Source organism: Falco peregrinus, chromosome 5 (genome assembly GCF_023634155.1).
Source record: "Falco peregrinus isolate bFalPer1 chromosome 5, bFalPer1.pri, whole genome shotgun sequence".
NCBI classification, from domain to species: domain Eukaryota; kingdom Metazoa; phylum Chordata; class Aves; order Falconiformes; family Falconidae; genus Falco; species Falco peregrinus.
In genome coordinates this window covers 103,935,795-103,957,052 of record NC_073725.1, presented here as the reverse complement: position 1 = coordinate 103,957,052, position 21,258 = coordinate 103,935,795, and the positions used below count along the sequence as shown (strand labels likewise).

At 38.2% G+C, this 21,258-nt stretch overlaps 1 protein-coding gene across 3 annotated transcripts in view; it reads right to left on the bottom strand.

Annotated features, from left to right (window-relative positions):
* The window catches only part of EEFSEC (eukaryotic elongation factor, selenocysteine-tRNA specific), a 128,827-nt gene that overhangs the window by 89,670 nt on the left and 17,899 nt on the right, over positions 1-21,258 (bottom strand). For all 3 annotated transcript variants that reach the window (XM_055805877.1, XM_055805876.1, XM_013304034.3), the window contains exons 2-3: positions 3,920-4,127; positions 19-115 (exon numbers count right to left, since the gene is read on the bottom strand). In XM_055805877.1, the coding sequence (XP_055661852.1) occupies positions 19-115; positions 3,920-4,127 (305 nt within the window). The remainder of the gene's footprint in view (positions 1-18; positions 116-3,919; positions 4,128-21,258) is intronic.

The window sequence follows — 21,258 nt, the reverse complement described above, 5'->3', positions numbered from 1 at the left end:
ATGTTCTTCAGCAGGTACCTCAATTAATTCAGAAACACCTAGCGGGTTCTCAGACTCTGGGGCTTCTGGTCCACCGGGCTTTGCTGCAACAGCAACAACAGGACACCCACAGAACCTGAAAGAGAGAAAGATGCCCACCATTAGACCACAGATCTCCATGTGTCAATGTAAAGTAGTTCCAGGCCCATCTGACAATGAAAGCAAGGAAAAAAAAGCCTCCCTCAAATTCAGATTCATCCGCTCTTTCACCCATGGTGAAAACCTGACAATTTTTTCTTGAATTATCAGCATCTGTGCTGCAGGACTTCACTACGAAATCTCCAATCCTGTTTAATATTACTTCTGATTCAAGTCTGTGGCAGACAAAAGCAAGATCTTCGGTTTATTTCAGAAGCAAGGGCCTGTTACCTAGTTCTACTGCAGTGGCTTTGCATTCAAGTCATTTTACTTGGAGACTAGCACCATTTTCAGCTTTCATTAAAGCAATTATAATCCTAGCTGTAGAGTCATAACCTTCAAAACAGGAGCCAAACGCAAGATGACACATGATATCTACCTGAGTCTACAGGCAGACAGCAAGATCTGCAGACAGCAGAAAGATCTAAATCTACTGAATCAAAGTTCATGAAACTCACAAATCTCAAACATGCAAAGGTTCAGAGAAGAGAAGTACTTCCACAGCTAACCTCAGTTTAGTGTTGTCTGACAACAAATTTTACTCAAGTCCTTTGTATCCAGCAGCTTGTTTTACAAATTCATTCAGCAGATTCCACCTTTGCTCCCTAAAATGCAACCTAGTGTTTGAATCCTCCGACAGCTTGTTTTGCCTATGTTTTGGAAAGGGAAGTTAAGACTATAAAGTCAAATTAGTACTGCATTTTTTTTAAAAGTCAGGACAAATCATGTAAAATAGATCTATTAAGGCAATGGAATAGTATCAATAACAACGACGTTATTAGTTCTCATAGATACTCGACTCTTATGCAACAGATTCAGATGAAAAGTAATTATCATGGTCATCCTTTTTACACCCAACCCCTAGAGACTTTATCTCAATACAGGAGTGAACTGGAAGATACAGACAGTGCCTTGATATTACTTTAAAAAAAAAAAAAAAAAAAAAAAGAAGTTGGGTTCTACAGAGGGAGCTCATTTAGTCAAGCATATAAGGTATTTTCTTTGTTTACATGACATAAGTCTGAGGCATCTAGGGACAAAGTGTAATAAAAAAGTACACTGAATTTCTGTTATTAGCCATTGAAATTATGGAAACTTACTATCATACAAGTACTTTAGGGCACTGTATTGGACTAAATAGAAATTTATGCTGAACCAGGTGCTTTACTCCTTTTCCCACATACCAGAACAAACTGGAATAATCATATACTGCCTTTGGAGGCATGTCTAAACGTGATTCAGCCCTACTAAAACTCTTTCTCCATCACATGATTTATTGTCAGCAGAGCTTAGACCCTGCTGGACAAAGATAAAAGCTGGCATGTGCAAAAAAAATAGGAAAAAAATAGAAATTCTATTCATAGGGACAGTTTGCTTTTACTTTTGGTATCAATCCATGGAACAAGCAAGTTTTGATTAGGTTAAATTTACAAGTGTCAAACTATTCAAATATATGACAGTTACTCTCCTCTGCTTATATTTTTCACCTTCCATGAAATCTCCTGACAACACTACAATAATTTCCCCAGCATCAATGGCAACACCTACTCTACAGCTGCAACAGACTTCAGATTTGCTTACTGCTATGGAATTGTGCATGCATGCCTGTGTGTGTAGAGAAATAATAATGAAGTAAACTGGTCCTAGAAAATACCTCATTGCTGAGTGTTTGGGATCAGACGCAGCTGTCAAATGGTCTCAGCATACACCCTGCTAATAAGAGTAGTTTAGAAATACAAAAACAGTTAAAATCCATGTATTTGGAAATTCAAAGTCAAATGGGAAAGTGGCTGTTAAGAAGTAACACATGCCTGAGATACCGCAGGACAAGCGCTATACAATCAAGCCCAGGTCAGCAATGCTTTCAAAGCACCATAAAGCACAGACTGCATATGCAAAAACTCATTTTTTGTTACGAGAACACCACAGAAATCCAGTAAGAGCATTTCTAGGATTCAGAGTTCAAATAAGCAATTAAAGCATTATGACAAGACCGTTTCTCTCCAGGTAGAATCACAGCTCTCGTGATCAGCAGATTCACATCCCTCTTTTAAAAAGGGGGCCGGGGCAAGGACCTCACGGTTAGCACATCAACTGTTTCAAAAACTCACCCCCCCTTCAGTTTTGACAAAGTCTACTAGTTTTCAAGACATGCTGTAAATACCCATCTGTACTCCAGGATATAAAGAGAAGATTTAATTCAAACAGTGTAGATAAGTATTTCTGAACACCATCTTCCTTACAAAAATCTGTCTCCCTTTTACGAATATGCAACTAGAAAGGTCTTTTTTTCCCCCAAAAAACATTCCAATATGATCTTGGACTAAACCAAGAATGAAGTACCACCTGCAGCAACAATTACTACCATTCAAGAAGAATAAACAAATTTAAAAAGGAGGACAAAATAAAACAGCAGTATTAAGCTAAACACTTAATCATTAAATTCTTGGTATAGATGAGAAAGATACAAAATAAGCGGCATTACTATTAATAGTCAATTCACATTCTACATATTAACCTTTCAAACAACCAAATAAAATCATAAGTCATTGGATAATTATGTCTAAAGTTCTCCTAACTTTACTATCTCAGTGCTATCTCCATTGGGATTACCTATGAATTTGATCAACAAGCTCACAGCTACCAAAAAACTGTTGATCCAAAATGCTTTGATATACTTCAGGGGTCTCCTTTCTCCATCTGCCCTAAAACAAAGGGAAGCAACCTACAGAGAAAACCAAGCCACCCTGTATTTACTTGCTCTTAAATCAACAGTTGCCAGAGAGAACTGAAAGTTGTAGGATTCTAAGTTCACAAGAGAATTTAACTGTCTTGGTGATCTCTGTACCATTCCCAGCACAATGAATGGACCCAAGAACAACACAGGAGCTGGAAAGACACCAACATCTTTGTGGTCACTATTGTGAGAGTTGCATAGTTGAAAAGGGACACTACCTCTCAAATAAGGTAAGCAGGAACTGCCATATCCAACCAAGCTCTGGTTTTTTGGTCCCGGTGAAATTCTCTCTTCTGTACACTAAGCTCTATTCTCTTGATTCTTCCAACCAGAATGTGACCTAACAGCTATATCCTCATATCTCTCTGGGCAAAGCAAGCTGTGCTTCAGTTTGTGTAACCACTAAACAAACAGCATGTCTGTATTGTATTATTGTATCTATCCACTTCTAATAGCCACATTTCCACTCACGAATCTTGTCACATTCGCTCATTAGGTACCTCAATTAACTGACCTAAAGAGGACTGACAAGCATCATCCCAGCCAGAGTCACATTACTTTATATAAAATCCCAACCATTCTGCTCTCCCTAGTTGGGGAAATCACATTTTTCAGCCTCAGTTAAGGAAAAGCCCTAACACACTCTTCCTTCTGGAAAGAAAAAGACTTGCAGATCACAACAGAAGTTGCAAGCTCATAGACTGAAAACCCAATCAAACACCCAACAGGTCTTCACCTGGATATTCTGGCTTTGTTTTATCCAATCCTCCGAACCACAAGCAGCCCTTTAAGCTGAAAAGCTTAATCACAGGAAAGTATTTGTCTACATGTGAAATTTGCAGATGCAAATTCAAGACTGCATTTGAGTTTGTGATAATCTTTCCGCTCTCATCATCTTTGCTAGGTGTCTCAATGTGTTTAGAGGCATGTTGGAAGGGAAATACGGGAAGTGTTTTTGTTAAACATTTTATTACAAGTTAGCTGTTAATGTTCCTTTTAACTTACTTTGTATTTTCCAAGGTCTTCTGCATTTTCTTAGTCATCTTCTCAACGGCACTTTGTCTCTTCCCCTCTGGAAGGAGATCTATTTTGTTCAGAACTACCACCATCTTCTGGCAGGCAATTTGCCCAATTACCAAGCACTCTGCTGACTGCGTCTGCATCCCTTTTGTCACGTCTATTACAAGCATCATCAAATCAATAATCTGGGCACCTGGAGGAGAATTCATAGTCAATATTGCAGCAGCATAAAAACATTAAGGATCATTTTCTCAAACAGTTTCCATAAAAATGGTCAGTATATGTACAAATGCCCAGGAATATGAACAAAATAAGCATCAGTTTCAAACACAGCTGTGTTTGAAAATAAGACGTTGGGAACTTAAGCTATTACATGCTACCATGGGATCATAAAAAAACTACAGAAGCATGTGATAGTTTACGTATTCCTCCATACTAATAGTTGAAGTTAAGGATACTACCACTGCATTAAAAAAAAAAAGAAAAAAAAAGAAAAAGAAAAATTACCCTTGCAGCAACACAAGCATGATATTTGCCTCAATTCAAAAAGACAATCTAAGAAGCTAAGCAAGAATACAGCACAGCCAAAGAAACATACAACACCACAGGCAGTTGCACACTCTGAGCAACTCTTGTAAGAGCCAACTACATGCCACATAACTACATCTGCAATTCCTCAGTCCCCACCTGCTTCCCACCATTTCTTATTTCACAGTTCAAAATTTGATAAAAGTGAAAACAAGATGACCACCACTAGAGGCAGGTTTATCCCAAGTCTCAATAAATATCTACAGTCCCTCAATATGAGGAAGAGATGATTTAAACTCTGCAATATATTATGACTCGCTCCCGATTCAGATCTATGTAACTTGAATATAATACTTCACATACAGCCATAAACAGATCTGATTCTTAGATCTCTTCACGAAAAAATTCCTAAATTTTAGGCTGAAGTTACCTATCAGGCTTATAGATTATTTTTATTTTATTTTTCAAAGTGGTGTTGTCATGAACCCTTAATCCTTTGATTGAAGCAATCTGAATGTCATGGATTTAGGTTAGTTTTCAAGGAAGCTTCTGATGAATGTTCAGCCTTCCACTAATTACATTCAAAATTTTCCTGTCTCATTCCTAGTAACTGAAATACTCCAAATAAAAAAAAAAAAAAAAAAGTGCAAGACTTTAACACTGACAAAATTTAAACATAAAACCCAAACAAAATCTGAAGCTAAAGCACCAGAAAGTTGTAAGTCAAAAACCATTTTGAAAGACGATCGAAGCTAGAGATCATGCAAAATTGCAGCATTCCGAATTTACGTACTTTTAATACTTGCCTTAAGCTTTTGACCAGAAGAACAAGAAATCAATACAACTGTTCCTTGTTCCTTTGCCCTCTCCAACCTTCCCTCCCTCCCACTTTTTTTTTTTTCTTAAGCTTTTACAATGGCTATGACAACAGCTACCCTTGTTCATAATTCCCATGAACTCAGGATAGGAAATCATTCTGAGGTTGAAGTGCATGGGTGAATGAGTGGGTGGAAGCTACAACAAGGAAAAAAAAATGGTTACAAATGACTATTTTAAACCTAACAAAGCTTTCATCTTGTAATAATGAATGCTAAACCCTTCAGAGTGCTAGCTAGATAATTATGACCTTCCTAAAGCTACTGCAGATTTTCCACCAATCAAGTATCTCTCCATGAAAAGCTGAAGATAGACTTTACATTTTCAAAAGTATTTTTTGTTTTCATCGTTTCAAGAATTATGTTAATTTAGAAGTTGCTTGAATAACACAAGCATCATCAAGGCTGTACAAAAAAGCTCAGACTTACACCACCATACAGAAGTGCAGACCTAAAGGACAGGAGGCAATGGGAACAAACAGCACGAAAGTAATTCAAGTGAGACAAAACATCTAGCAACCTGAATGCACGCACTTTTGTGAGTATATACAGCAGTTTTATAAACTTAATACGACATCCGTATTTTTTATTAAACTATACCACACAGTAATTCTTACTACACAGATAACATCCTTACAATGAATGGAAATTAATAACTAGAACCAAACCATCAAGTCAAATTGATTACTAATACTATAAAAAGTGCATCTAGTAGAACAAAAATGCTGCAGTTTTTTAGCTAACTGGTGTGACTACTAGAATACAGCAATCCTTATGCTTCAGAACAACCAGATCCAAATCTGGCTTTGAAAAGGGTGGTGGATAATATGCATAATATATCTCTCCCCTCCAAGAGGAGCCAAAACCTGCACTGAAACAGTTATATGCAGTTTCAGTACAAGGGCCACTTTATCTTGAAACACTAAATCAACTGCTTTGAATACATCTGTTACAAGTATTTTCTTTGTAATTGCTGTATTTATGAATCCAATAGCAAGACTTTAAAAAAGCCATAGAAATCATCAGCCTAGTTGCTAGAAGATCAAAAATGTCTACCTCAGGGCATTTCATAACAAAGGGAAGATGGACAGAAGAAAAATAACAGTCCATGGAAAAACTCCAGAAACACCAAAAAAAAAAAAAAAAAAAAATCACAACACTCCAAACAAAAATATATTACAAGTCAAGGAAACAGCAGCATACCCGAGTTTGCAAATATGTGCCTCAGTACAACTACTGCGCCTCCTCTAAAGCCTTAACATACTAACTGGCCACAGTGTAAGAGATGTTGCAAGACTGAACTGAAAGCACGGCAGGGGGAGAGCTGGCACCCAAGCATGGTGGGAAGCTGCTGCCCTTCAACTGTGGGGCAACCAAGGAAAAGATCAGGACAGCACTGACAGAAATATTTTAACTGCATTCTCCCCAGGGCATGAGGACGTTGTATACACGTCCACTCACACCTATCAAGACATGACTGCTCAAGTTTACAGGACCCTTGGGTAACAAGGCAAAAATGTAATGCTGAGATTTAGGTCCTCAACTCTCTTCTTTGAGCTGTTCAATAAGCCATCTTTAACAATTCACCTTCTTCCCAATCCCTCAATCTTCTCCTTAGACAGCTTTACATTTTTACTCTAGAACCCATTTCCTTAGCTACCCTTCATCTATGCATAACAGTTCATTAAATACTAAAATGAAATCATCTAGTGAAGTCAAAACAAAGTGCACAGAGATTCACAAATGTTACATTTCTAATCAGGAAAGTTGGCAGCTCACTTGTAATGAGGTGACAAAACGGTAATGCTACCCACCACCGGACATGGAACATCTCATTCAGTACACTTTTTCCTCATAGCATGTAAACAGTAATAGCAGACTCACGATGTGTTTAATTTCATATTCACTATTTAATGGCACTTGTGAGCAATCAACTTGCTACCATGCTGGATTTCAGTCAAAAGGAAAAACATTCCTAAAGAATTTTCTACAGCAGAGCAAGATTTAACTAGGAAAGGTGAAATGAGGATGGATTGTAAGAGTATTCTTATATACATAATCTCATTAGAAAGACCTTTTAATTAAGGGATAAAAATACTACAGCCATACCAAGCTGAGATGTCAATAAAATAACAAGAACAAAACAAGGTGACAATATCACTCAATAAACCTGCACTATCCAACCACAGAATACCTGCCATGGGCTCTCATGCGAAATGGAACACAGAAGAACTGAAACACATTGTTCGCTTTTGCTCAAAAAAGGGGACAGGATACAGTCCTACACAGTTAAGAAGAGTGATACGGAAGAGATGAGTGTCCTCAATCCCTCAACGCAGGCACACGGTTTGAAATTAATCTGAATGAAGCAGGCACATATGCAAAGGATCCATCTGCATATAAGGAAGTACAACAATCAAGAAAAATACTTCATCTGCATTGAAGCAGGTCATATAGAATCAATGATAAAGTTAAACTAAAGTATTCAAACAGTTTTCCCTATAGAAAAAACAGGCAGTGTAACCTTTTCTTTGCCATTTCATCTATGAAAGAGGTGTTCAAGAACATTCAGGAAGATAAAAGAGTCCTCCTGATGTGTGATTTCTCACTTGTCTGCAAAATGAAAGATCAACTGCTGGAGTATCCTTTGTGTGATGACATACAGCTCAGCCATAGCCCTGTAAAAAGCAAATGAAACAAACTAGTTGTCATCAGAAAACACAAGGGGGTGGGGAAAGATGGGAATTATATTGCAAGATAAGCAGCTAAACCACAGCTAAAACACAAAGTAAAGTATATGGTCTGAGTCAAGAAAAACAAAGAAGAAAGATAACACACGAACATAGCGAATCTGGATGACAGCCAGATACAGGGAAAACGCAACTAGACCAACAGCACCGCATCACAGAGAAAAGACTGCAAGCAGCACCAGCAGCACTCATTTGTACCACAAAGGTGACAGGGAACACAGAACTCACAGAAATCAAGAAAAATAAAAGAAAAAGTCTAGCCCCTGCTTTGAATAATCACATCCAACCCACTCTTGCTTTTGAATTTTGGGGAGTATCTGATTATGAGCAGATGTCAGGAAAGAAATTTTTACTTTTTGCTCATGGGACTAGTTGAATCAGAGATATCATATATTAAGACAAGTTTCAAAAGCGCTGAAGGCAGCAACTCGGTTTCCCTAAACTGGCCATCAGCTCCATTTCTCCAAGGCAAGAGCAAAATGACACCACCGCATCACATCATTCAGAACTAGATCTCACTCTTGACCCTGAAAGAACTTGCCAGCTGCCGAGTACACCCAAAAAGACAAGATTACCCATAAGAATAGTATGCATTTAAAAAAAAAAGTATGTATTGCCAAACTTTTAAACTTCAGGAAAAAGTTTATTGCATTTTCTGCATTTATGTTGTTTATTATATCTTCAAACCTTTACCAAAACAGGAAGAAAGGCCTATCCAGAGTTCTAGACAACCAGGCTGCAGACCTTCACCCCCTGCATTAGAGTCATTCCTTGTAAATGTGTTGAGTAGCATCATACCCATCTTTGATTTCCACACAGTTTATGTACTTAAAACAGACTTGATTTTGCTCACAGAAGCTGAAGTAAATGAACTCTGCAATGTTCACAGGCCACTGTCTCATATCCTTACACAAAAACATGCAATTGATAAAAACAGATCTGTTATACCAGTATTCACAAGGAAACACCCTGTGAGTACCCAATCTACAGGCTAAATTTAAAATCTGTAAAGCACTACAACTGCCATGTTTATTTTGGAACAGAACATTACATCTTAAATAACAAATCTCCTTCAACCTCAATCACAGAAGTTGTTGCAGTTCTGCATGTACATGAACTCAAAACACCTTCCGTTTGTACAGCCTGTTGCATGCTTGAAAATCGTACACCCAAACTCCCAGACTGAGCTGTGTGTAAATGGAGCCATACAGCAAAGCACCACATTTACACAAAGTTAAAGAGAGCATAATTAGGTCTAGGGAAAAAAACTCCTAAACATTTCAGCCTCTCATATTACTTTATCAGTTCCAAAAGCTAATTACTATTTTATGTGCACTGTGCCCACTTTCAGAACCATTCGGTTATAAACTCCAGGCACTAAACCAGCTAGCAATTTCACCCTTACTGAAAAGGAGTAAGAACACCAAAGGCATTTTCAATAAATGCCCAGAATCTCAATTGTTTTCAACAAATGTAGGTCAAGAATATTAGAGCATTTACAGGTACTATTTTGACAAGCATAAATGTAGTATTGCATTAGATTCCCCATAATCCTTCAATATAAAGCTGACTTGGCTCCATACAGTAAAATGTGGACTAGTAGAGGGAAGACAAGAAGCAGTCAAGTCCCTGTGTGAATGAGGGAGGTTTTGCATGCCACACGAGCACAGAATACAGGCACAGATTCTGACTCCTGTTTTCTTTAACCTACTGTGTCCTGTCCTGTTTGCAGTAATCATTTTAGCTGACTTTGCACAAACAGCACAACTTCTGTTCACAGGCACCGAAAGGAAGCAGAAAATGGAATTTGAAATGTAAAAGTAAAATAATTGTGGGCCATAAGCTATAATTTGATTTCATGCTTTACAAGGAAATGAAAGAGGACTTCCTTAAACATACTTTTTTTTTTTTTTAAATATGCTTTTTACCATGTTAGGATTTCCTCTAGTGCAGAAGAGAAAATAGGATTGTAGAAAATGTACCGTTCTCAAGTATCATTGCTACTCAGGGGCAAAGCTCTGTTTTAATGTGCACTTCCCATTCTGGGGAAGAGGAAATTCTTCAATTAATAAACCGGGTGGACTGAGGCGAGTTTTTAAGGTTTAATCAATTTCATCTGCACATAGGATAAAAAGACTGACTATTCTACCATTTTTGCCTCTCCTATTCCCCTTTCAAAAAAAAATAATAAAATCAATGTTTTATTTTAAATTCTTTGAGGTTAGTATCTCCTGTCTCAGGAAATATTGTCTATATCACGCAGTGAGTATGAAACTTCCCCCTTCACAGCCCCCTCTGCTATTTTTTTTGTTTTGTTAAGAATCTTTATTCAGAAACAACTAAATTATTCTCTGCTTTCATATAGAGTAACACCTTGGGAGATGCTACAAGTCACACAGGATTTTGCTAGGTACTTTAGGGGAGGCATTGTGATGAATAAAGAAGATGTTTTACAGGATAGGAAATCTTCCAAAATTTAAACAGATATAGGAGGTGCAAAGGGGGAAAGAGACATACACACAACTGGAGCACATGAATTACACATGAAGAAACCCTCTGTAAAGCAATGCAAATCATCGATCAAAACTGATACCACAACTTTCATTAGGAAACACTTTGAAAAGAACAGGAACTCATGGAGTTCAAGTATCCCACCACCATTTCCCAAGCATGCCAATTCCCAAAGATTTCAGCAGCTGTAAGCCCAAACAGGGAGCTGTGCAGCTTCAAACTCTGGATAACCTGGAATATCTCTGACAGCGAGGGTCACCTGGCAACCCAGAAGAGTTCTTTCTGAATGCATAGTAAAGCTTAGAATTATATGCATTATATTTGATTTCTGAACAGTAAAGAAACCGCTGGTTGCACAAATTCCCTTTAAATGAAAAACAGCCACTAAGGTCCTTCCTAAACTGAGAGCTACAAAGAGAAAGCAGGATGACCACAAGGGCATAATTCTAAGCCCATTTCTTATGTCAAATAACCTGTCTTTTACAGTTATTTATTAGTAATCCTGAGTTCAACTCAACTACAAACGGTAAGCGATGCAAAGAGATAATTGCTAATAAGGAATAAAGACCTCACAAAAGAACCCACTTTATAATTCATCTCCCAGATGAAAGTGTGCAATACTGTCCTGAAGAGGATAAAGGCAATCAAGGCCTCTACCCTCCCCTTTGTCAAGTCATCCAAGATCTTACTTGTTTGAATACGTTCTAACTATGCATCAGAAACAAGCCTGTGCTCTTCAAAGGGAGGAAATGCCTATAATGATTCGACTATGTCAAATAAGCTTGATTGGCCATGCTGAAGTAGCATGAACAAAGCTGCTAAGGCCTCCATGAAGGTCACGCTAAGACAGACTGAGGCATATCTTCCAATAATTTATTATTACATGCTGATCTAGCTATTACAATATTGCACACAGGAATGAGATTATTATAATTTTTTTTCTTACCAAGAAAAAAAACACCCAAACAAACCTTACAGTGAACACTCTTGCAAAAAAAGCATTACAACACACTAAGAGAAAAGGTCATCAAGAGATCCTTTGTAAGACTTTACAGAATGTAAGGAGTCCCATGTTGCTTTTAGCTTCTTCGGAGAAGTGTTGTACACTGGGTCATCCACAAAGCCCTAAATGATTTTTGGGACACTTGATCTAGCTTAAAGGGGTTCACTTTCAGAAATGGCTGGCCCACTTTAAGGGGTAAAACCAGATGATTTCCAGAGGTCGTTTCCAACTTGAACTATTTTATGAGGAGACAATGCTATAGAGGGAAAACATTTCAAAGAAAAAACACAAACCATTAGAGTGTGGAACAAGACTTGCCCGTACGCATTTTCTAGAGACACCTGGAGACTGGAGACCCAGGTTATTATTATGGGAAGGCAAGCTTCGGACAGAACAGCTACGCATATAGGCCAATTATTTTAAAGCCCGCTTTTTCCCCCCTGTCCAACTACGAAGCAAATAACAGTTTGAATAAGTTTTCTCACTGCATGCTTCTGGTTACAGTCTGAAACACAGTGAACTCTGTTGGACCCCTGCGCCAGGAGCAGCGCTGCGAGGGGAGCTGCAGGGTGCTCCAGCCCACAGCGGGCAAGCACAGGCAGCCTGGGAGCTCAGATGGGGCACTCTGAAAACATGAGGGAAAAAAAGGATACACTTGACCCTGTGACACAGAGAAATTTAGCATTGTCCTGTTGTCTTGATATCTCTCATTATATCCCAGTGACTCCCCGATTTGCTTGTTTGGGGAACAGTACAGGCTTGCGCTGCACTGTCAGCGGCGAAGGTTACAGAGATGTGTTCTGAGGTCTTTACTCTTCTTTTGATGAGGAAAATCAAAAGCACCAACCTGAGAAATGTCTGAACACCTGTGCAGTTTCCATCACTATAGAAGAGAGACCATTCCAAAACAAGGCAAGTATGGGAAGCTCTCATTACAATCTGAATAATTAACTAGTAAATCACACATTAGTTACACATAGTTTTGTAAAAAAATACACACAATAAAACAGAATCCTTCCTCCAAAGACACCCGAATAGAAATCACTACCAAAAAGAGATTACTATGAATGTTTTTTAGGCAAAAGAATAATTTCTACACCTTTCTTCCCCCGTCCCCAACACAAACAGAAGCCAAGTAAGCTTCCCTCAGCCTGCACATAAGCAAGGGCAGCATGAGTAACAGCCACAGCTAAGGATACATGCTTCTACAGACAAGGAAAGGTATGCTTCATTTCACTGTAAGCATACTTTTAGAGGCATGACAGTATAGATTTTTTCCTTTACTTCTGTTGTAAAGATAAGACATGCAAGTCAAAAAGACATTTCCACCCATGTAGTTCCAAGCCAGGCCAATCCCACACTTTATTGCATTGATCTACATAGCTATTTGTAGATAGTCAGCCACCTAGAAGCAGTCATCGATGAAGGGGAGCATACTGAAAAGGTACTCGCTCTGGCACACCCCAGTGATGGAGGCTGCAGCCCTGCCAGCTGGGAAGCTCCTGCTCCCAGTGACGCTTCCCCCACATCATGCCTATTCAGGTCTCCCGCAGTTCACAGAGGGTCCAACGAACGGCAAAGCTGAAGCTCAGAGCAGTCAGTCCGACACAGCACCACCAGACAGCTCTCCTCTGGACCAGGGAGGTGTCCCAGCTGATGCAGGGGGCTCCAGGCAGAGCCAGAATTGGCACAAGGGAGGCAGCAGGACCAAACGGCCAGGAGCTGCAAGGGGAAAGAAGGAAAGAGCAAAGCCAGCCTCCCATTTCTAGGGACGGGATGCTGCTGCAGGCCAAGTTGTTTACAAGACAGCAGCCTGAGGGATTTCAGAGAAACTTAAAGCTGAATAAATGTCACTGTATTGTTTGGAAGTGTTGGAAGAAACTTATTAAGTACACGCATATTTACACAAAACTAGCACTATTAGTTTAGAAAATTACAAAAAGACACAGTCATTCTATGCTGTTCAAAGCAAAGTTGTTTTATGTTTAGAAGCAGTCAAAAAAGATAAAACTATTAGACTATATATGTGATGTAATATTGAAATAAAATACCACATTTAGATCTAATCACTAACTGAAAAAGGAATCTGGAAGAATAAGCACCTTCAAAAAAAGGAGACAAGACAAATGCAGTTAAGTTCTTCACATACAATTTCATTTACTAAGAAAAATCCATGTTAACAGCATGCAATGACAAAAGCACACAAAGCTGAGCAAGAGAACAGAAATAGAACACCTCTAATAAAAGAGCACAATCAATTATATAATGGTAAATGCCAACAAACCTGAACTCAGTGCTGCCAGACACCATTTGGCTTCAGACAAATGAAAATACAGATTTGATATTTACACAATTAAGATTTTTAAAGCTACATCCAGCTAGATGAATTTTCATTGTTTATAAAACATTTATGGTTTCACCCTGTGTAAAAGGCATTAGGATGAAGCTTAAAGCAAAGGACACTTCATTCCATCATTGACTTTCTTGCTTTGACCCTCTGAAACATTCGCTTTGACTGTTGCCAAAGAAAACGTACCAAATTAGCTGAGTAACTACTAGGGTCTGGCATTTCAATTCCTGTTCTTCAAAATATTTCTGAAGAAAATCAGAAAATCACCACCAAAAAAAAAACCCACTCTCCCCTCATTATCTATAGTAAAGTAAATAATCCTTGTAACAAGAAATGCTACGTAATACGTAGCATGTATAAAAATGGAAGTAAAGCACCACATGAGAGAAGATATCATCCTTCTTACATACGTAGCAAAATCCTATTCTGCAATATCACCTATTACTAGATATGAATTTCTATATTGACAAGGCACAAACTGAATAGAGTCCAGAAGAGACCTCCATTTATTTTAAGTCTGAAAACATTAATTGTGGTAGGGTTTAAAAAATATCTACATATCTTGAAAAAGCAACAATCATTCTAAGTAGACACAGATGACTGCTACAAAAAAAGTCAGCGTTTGCTGAATTACACAACACCATGGTATTTCAGCTGCATTATTCTCTTTCTTGGCTTGAAGTCTAAAGTGCATAAATTGTGAATTAGTTAGCAAACATTAACTTTTTAAAGTGTCATTCATATATGTGTATATGCAAATACAAATACCAGTAAAGCTGGAAAGTTAAATATTTAGGATGCTACAAAAAACTAGAGTGGAAGTTACCTAAAATTTTAGGCTGAACAGCATTATAAAGCCCATCATCCTTGGAATACAATCCACAGCATACAGTAGGAAAAACTGTTATTTCATACACTTGAAAGCAAAACAATGCACAGAAGAAACCAAGTGGTTTCCATCTGCATTGTAACTTTCTTTTTGTGCTACATCCCTGTATTACCCCTAGCACAAAGAGGTTCGGTTCCATAATTTGGCACCCAGACCATAGAACATCTACACAAGAAAAAGTCATGTCAAATTTCTGGGCTCCCAAATGACATACGAAAATGGCACCTATAATTCCACTAGTTCATGTCAGACTCAAAAACTTCAAGGTTCACAATGAAGTGCCCTGTTCCTTCCATCTAGCGTTGTTGAGTTCATAAAACACGGTTTCCGAAACAATGTGGCAGTAAGTTGTACAGTAAATCAACACTCTATGTTGTTCATGCTTCAGGAAAAATAAAGGTGCAAAATAAAAGATGGATATTTGTAGAACCTCGCTTTGACCTCCCCAGATGATATTGTGCGCTCAAGGTCCTAGTAAACTTTCCCATGTCCTGATGAATGATTAGTTCAAGTTTCAGACTTCTTATTCACAGGTATTGCGCTTTGGTGTCAAGGCCATGTGTGTTTTTGCACTGCTCTGAAGAATTAATGTAACATCTCACTTGAGCCTCACATAGTGACCATAAATGGTTCCTGAAGGTCCATAAAGTCTTTACAGTAAACATTGAAAAGCAAACAGGTTAGAGGAAACTACATGTAAAAAAAAAAACCACCCTTTTTATAGTCTTTACTCATATCAGCTTTACATTTGCTCTCTACAAGATCTCCCACCAGGTTTCAAAGCCCAAAAAAAGGTAAACGTATTTGCATATGATAATGCTAAATATGTTGCAAAAAATATGACTACAAGGTATGACCATTCTGCCCACTCCATCTCTCAAAGAGTACAGACATCATCTTTGAAGCTATTTCCAAGATCAGAAGGAGAAAACAGTGGCTAAACAGTATAAAAAGAATCAAGCATCTGGAAGAATTACGAAGGCACTGAACCTGCATGAATGAGGACATAAGCCCATTCCCAGTTCTGCCAGATTTCCACACATCTGAAGTCTTCTGCTCCATCTCTAAAAACTCAGTTCACACCAGACAGAAACAGACAATTCCCAGCTTCAGGAAAGTTACACCTGACATTTCGCTAATGATAAACACTGGCACACGGAGACAAATAGCGAATGAAAGCCTCTGCAGTACCTACAGCCACAGAAATTCCTGCTACCTCCCTGATACTACCAGATCCTAAGGCTTCAGCCTACAGTAGGATATACCTGTATGCCTATTGTTATGAGTTACAACAGTCATACAAAACCAGGTTTGTACTGGAAAGAGAAAAGTGGTACATTAAAGATGACTGGAATAACTTGATAGTGTTTCAGGGAGAGCAGTACATAAACAGGCGAACAGTGCCTACATGCACACATTTTCCTTCAAACCAGTTCGTGCTTCAGGCAGTGAACTTCTGTATTAACTTTTCAGAAAATTTAACCCACACATCTTCCAAGAACAGCACAGCTGACCGAAATGTTTCCTGAACAATGTGCTCTTATTTCTGTATGTATTTGAATATACTATTACATACAGGCCCAGTACTGGACTTGGAGAGGGGAAAGGCCAGACACCTGAACAGCAGTCGGTGAGTTTCTGTAAATTCTATTCTGTATCAGTGCTATTTCACACTCAGCTCTTCATCTTTCCAAGTTCTTTTAAAATACTTACAAGATGGTATCATTATGCTAGCATATCTAGGATTCAATCACATCCATGCCCGGCCTTGTAACACAAAAAAAGATAGCACATTTCAGAAATCCTTACACAAGCAACACACAACCTGAGTACTTGATTATCTCAGGATAAAGAGAATGAGCTATGCTTAATGACCAGCCAGGTTTTTTTCCTCCCAAAGGGCTGGAGAATTGTCACTACAGAGCATCTGTTGCCTCCCTCTGGGTGCTTAAGAGAATTACTGAATTAGAAACATCTTAGAATGTCTGTTAGAATTTCTTCAAGCATATTTCAGTCAGCTTCATATTAGATGACAGTAAGATGTTTTTGCTATCTTTTGCGTTAACTTCTTAAAGTCCTGCCTAGCCAAAGAATATCTCACTGTGAATTCTTGCTCATTCTTCTGCTATATCTTTGAAAGATCAGCCAACAAGAAGTTTCATGCAAAAGTCACAAAAAAGGACTATCATCACACTAGGTGTAGCTATACAGGTCTGAATATACATTTAGACATGCAACTCTGAACTTGCACAGCTACAAACAGCAGTTTGCATGCAGTCAGAAAACTGTGTATGTATGAAAGTTTTACCTTAAAGATACTGCTGAACCACCCTGAAATTCACAACTCTAATTAAAGTTTTCTCTACTTAAATGCAATGCTTTAGGCCAACTAGCCTGAAGATCATGAAATGCACAGGGGTCTCCAAGAAACACACAAATTAACACTTTGATTACAGAGATTTGCTACTACCTTCTCTTCCCCTCTCTGTCAATTCAAGGACATTAATCTTATAGCACACCTGCAGCTTTAGATAGCTCAAGAAACCAATAAGAAATTGATTTTAAACCTTGTACAGATCAAGAGCATATTTCTATGAGACTAACAAATATAAATTTTCTTGAACAGTTCTGCAAGTCGCCAGTCCACAAGTAAGTCTCCAGTCCAACAGATTCTAAATCATTCTTCTACAAAAAAGGAAAACCCAGTTTCCATGTAAAGCTGGAAACAAATTAAGGTGAGTCTACTCTTAAAGCATTTCAAGTCCTAAGATACCTTGTCTCTGTCTTTGAAATAAAGTACCCAAAGGTCATGGACCTCACACCAAGGATCTTATTTTGTACTAAAATCCAGTACCATTAAGTTTTTTTACAATACCGCATGCAATGCACTGTCCCAACAGAAGAGTTACAGTAGGCTATGGGAAGATTCATGCACACCTTTCAGATGGGTTCCATCTGAGGATGCTGAACAACATTTTTTAAAAGAAATTAAGAGTTTACATTTTTCTTCTTCTTCCCTCCTCTCAAAAAAAAAAAAAATAAATTAAAGACTGCCAGGAGCAAAGAAAAAAAGCATTCTTTAATTTTCTCTTCACCCTCCACAATACTGAAATAACATCAGTCAGGGTTATAAACATCTGTAATTGCCAGGGGAATGTACAATACATTCAGAAACTCCAGGCCCACATATCCTGTAGCTCTGCACTTCACAAACAAAAGGTTGGGGAAAGAAAGAGGGGGTGGGGTACAGGGAATAAAGGCTTAAAGATTAAAGTCACAGGCAGAGACAGACGGCTCCGTTTTTTAATAACTGAAAACACGAGTTGTGCCTGAATGTGCTCATTGTTTTATGATGGGGGGGAGAGTCTACGCATGCTGGACTGGCTGGCGACAGAACTGCCTTTGCATCAAAAATAAGATTTACCAAAAGAAAAAAAAAAAAAAAAGACACCAAGCCCATACCCTAATTTCCCCTCTTGTAATGGTTAATGATGCATTCAGGTAGAAATCAACAAATTTTACCCCACGTTGCCTTTATTAAACTGGGGAAAAATTCATGACTAGAAGTACCTGATTGTAACAGTTTAACAGACACAACTGAAAAGATGTCTGAAGGCTTTATGCTGTGAAGGAACACAAACTACAACAGCAACAATCATACATAACAAACAGGCACATCTATGAAACAACTAGCTTATAAATCAATTTCTGATAGTTTATTTGCAGAACAAAACCAGTGCCACAAGGCTAAATTATGTGATCTAGGCAGATTTTTCATATGGATTCAAGAAGTCTAGCTGTCATGAGGAACTTCTTAAACCCATTTTTAAAGGTATCTGCTATACTTTTAGTGAACAAAAAGGTTCACAAGTTGCATTCGCTTCGGTCATAAAAAAAGTCATTAGCTTAAAATGTTGCATTACAGTATTAAAAATTTAAAGTGTTTTAGGTTTTAAACCCAATTTTATCTCAAAAAAAAATCCAAGAGTACAATATGCTTATGACTACTCAATATCCATGATTACACATGTATATTATTTTAAAATTCTATAATACACAATTTGTGAAAGGACAATTTTTAATCTAAAAGGGGAAATACTTATTGTTATTTATTTCAGTGAACAGATTTTTGTGGGTTAGACCCCACCAGCACCCAGGAACCCCTCTGAAGCTGAATGCAGTGAGTCCAGTACCACTCCCAGGTGCTAATGGACTAGAGGTAAACAAGCAGTCTAAACAAACACATAAAAACGCATTCGATCATTCTCAGTTTTATTCTAATCCAGCCCAAGATGATACTATAACAGAGCTTTTGTTTGACCATATCTTTTTTTTTACCTGCCAGCTTTGCTTTAGATATAGACAGAAAGGAGATAATTCAACAAGACAACAGGCTCTTTCATCTAAAACTATGAGACTCCCAGTCATAACTTCTTGGGGAAGCCTAAAATAAGGAGCAGGGAGGCACACAACAGGAGTCAATGAAATGTAGTCTCCTGCCTGAAGCAAGCATGCTGTGCTGGGAGGAATCAGTAGCCACAATACACAGCTCCTTGGCCAAAAATGTCAGACCTGGAATGCTCTGACTATCGTCCCCTCTTTGTTGATGCAACGCTTTTGCATCATCAGCCACTGGATGTCTTGTTGAGATTAAAAATACTGCAGAGAGTTACTGACTGTTTAGGAAAGAAAAAAAAAAAAAAAAAAAAAAAAAAAAAGACAGTCCATGTCAGAAAGGGAGGGGAAAGGAAAAGCCGAAACATGAGCTCATAAGCCTGTTATGGAGGATAAAGGCAGGCTTTGTTTTACTTTATTCATACCAAGTACGAACAAGAGACTCATCACTGTTTTGAGCTTGAACTGCAAAATTTGTTTTGTATGCAGTACTGCCAACTTTTTTTTCCTCATGTAACCAAACTACCCATCTTTCTCAAAAATAGCTTCTGCTGATGCTCCGATCAAGTATTTAAGCCTGGATGAAACCTGTGTAATAGCAGAGACTATTATTCTGCTCATGCCATAAATTTTGACACTTCAGAAGCACATACAAAAGCATTCTTATGCAGTAAAGACAAACCTTGGTTATATGACTGATTCTGTCCCGAAGCTCTCATATGAACAAACAAGGAAATTAAAATATATGAATATCTAAAAAAGATAAAAGGGACACACACTGGGGCACACTAAGATCTAGGCAACAGCTATTAAAGATACTTCTTTGGACAACAAATATTAATTATTTAAAAATTTTCAAATGCAGAAGCCAGTTAAAAAATACAACACAATGTTTAAAAAGTATAGCCTTTGGGAGATTACAGGAAAAAAACCACTAATAAAAAAAGGTCTGCCCTCTGACAGAAACACTACCCACCAGTGCTACCTCTAAAAGAGCTGAAGGGCAATAGTAAAAGGCAACAAGGGAAAGCACAGCCTAGTTTCTAGCTTCTTGCTCTTAGGAAAAGGCAAAGAGGGTGGTAATTTACCATGTACAACCAAATTGTACATGAAAGTTTAAAAACAGCCAATTAAAGCTAACATTATGGAATGAACTGAGGGTCCGAGTGGAACACATTAGACACGCATTCCAGACAATGGCTCCACAGTCCGCCCACGAGGCAGATACTGTACAAAGTACAAAGGGTCATGAAGTTCTTCTCGAAGGGAACCCCGGAGTTGACCAGGAGCCATAACATCTTGCCCAAAAGATGAACATGGTGCCCAGCCATGGAATGACATCAAGGCTGTAGAGCTAAGTAACCTGCATTGACAGAATGCTATGGATAAGGTTTGAAAGTTATGTCAGTCAAGGAAGAGCAGATCTCACTACAATTAAGAATCAAAGGAAGAGGGAAAACAAGGAACAAAGAAGAAACCCGCTAGAACCGACAGCAATAAACATGCCTATTTCAGTTTAAATCTCCAACACTAGTATCTCATGCATTCAACCACAGCTTTGCTTCTCTGCCAAGCAGTTCAATCCAGAACGACTGAAAGAGCTACCAATATCTAGTGGGAAGTTAGAAAAGAAAGGTGGCTACCTCAGATTATCAGGACTATACTGCACTTAGCCTTCAGAGTCTTCTGTACTTTGGAGCATGGTGAACCCCTACTTTGATGTGAGTTTCTTGGTTTCTGTGACAGTAGTGCAGAAAACTGTTGCACTGGTATTCCTGCTGCAGCATGTAACCAAATGGTAAAATAAAGACAGAATAATAATTATATTGCTCCTTGTATCATATACTTCAGCATACAACTCCATCCACACGCAAAGTGGGAAATTAATTCAACTTCACGATATGCAGTTCTACAAGAATTCTAACACTAACACTCTAACTTTCAAACCTTTACCATCTACCAAATACCAACAAGAATTAGAACCCTTACAGAACAGCAGTGTTGCATCAAGGATGAAAAAATA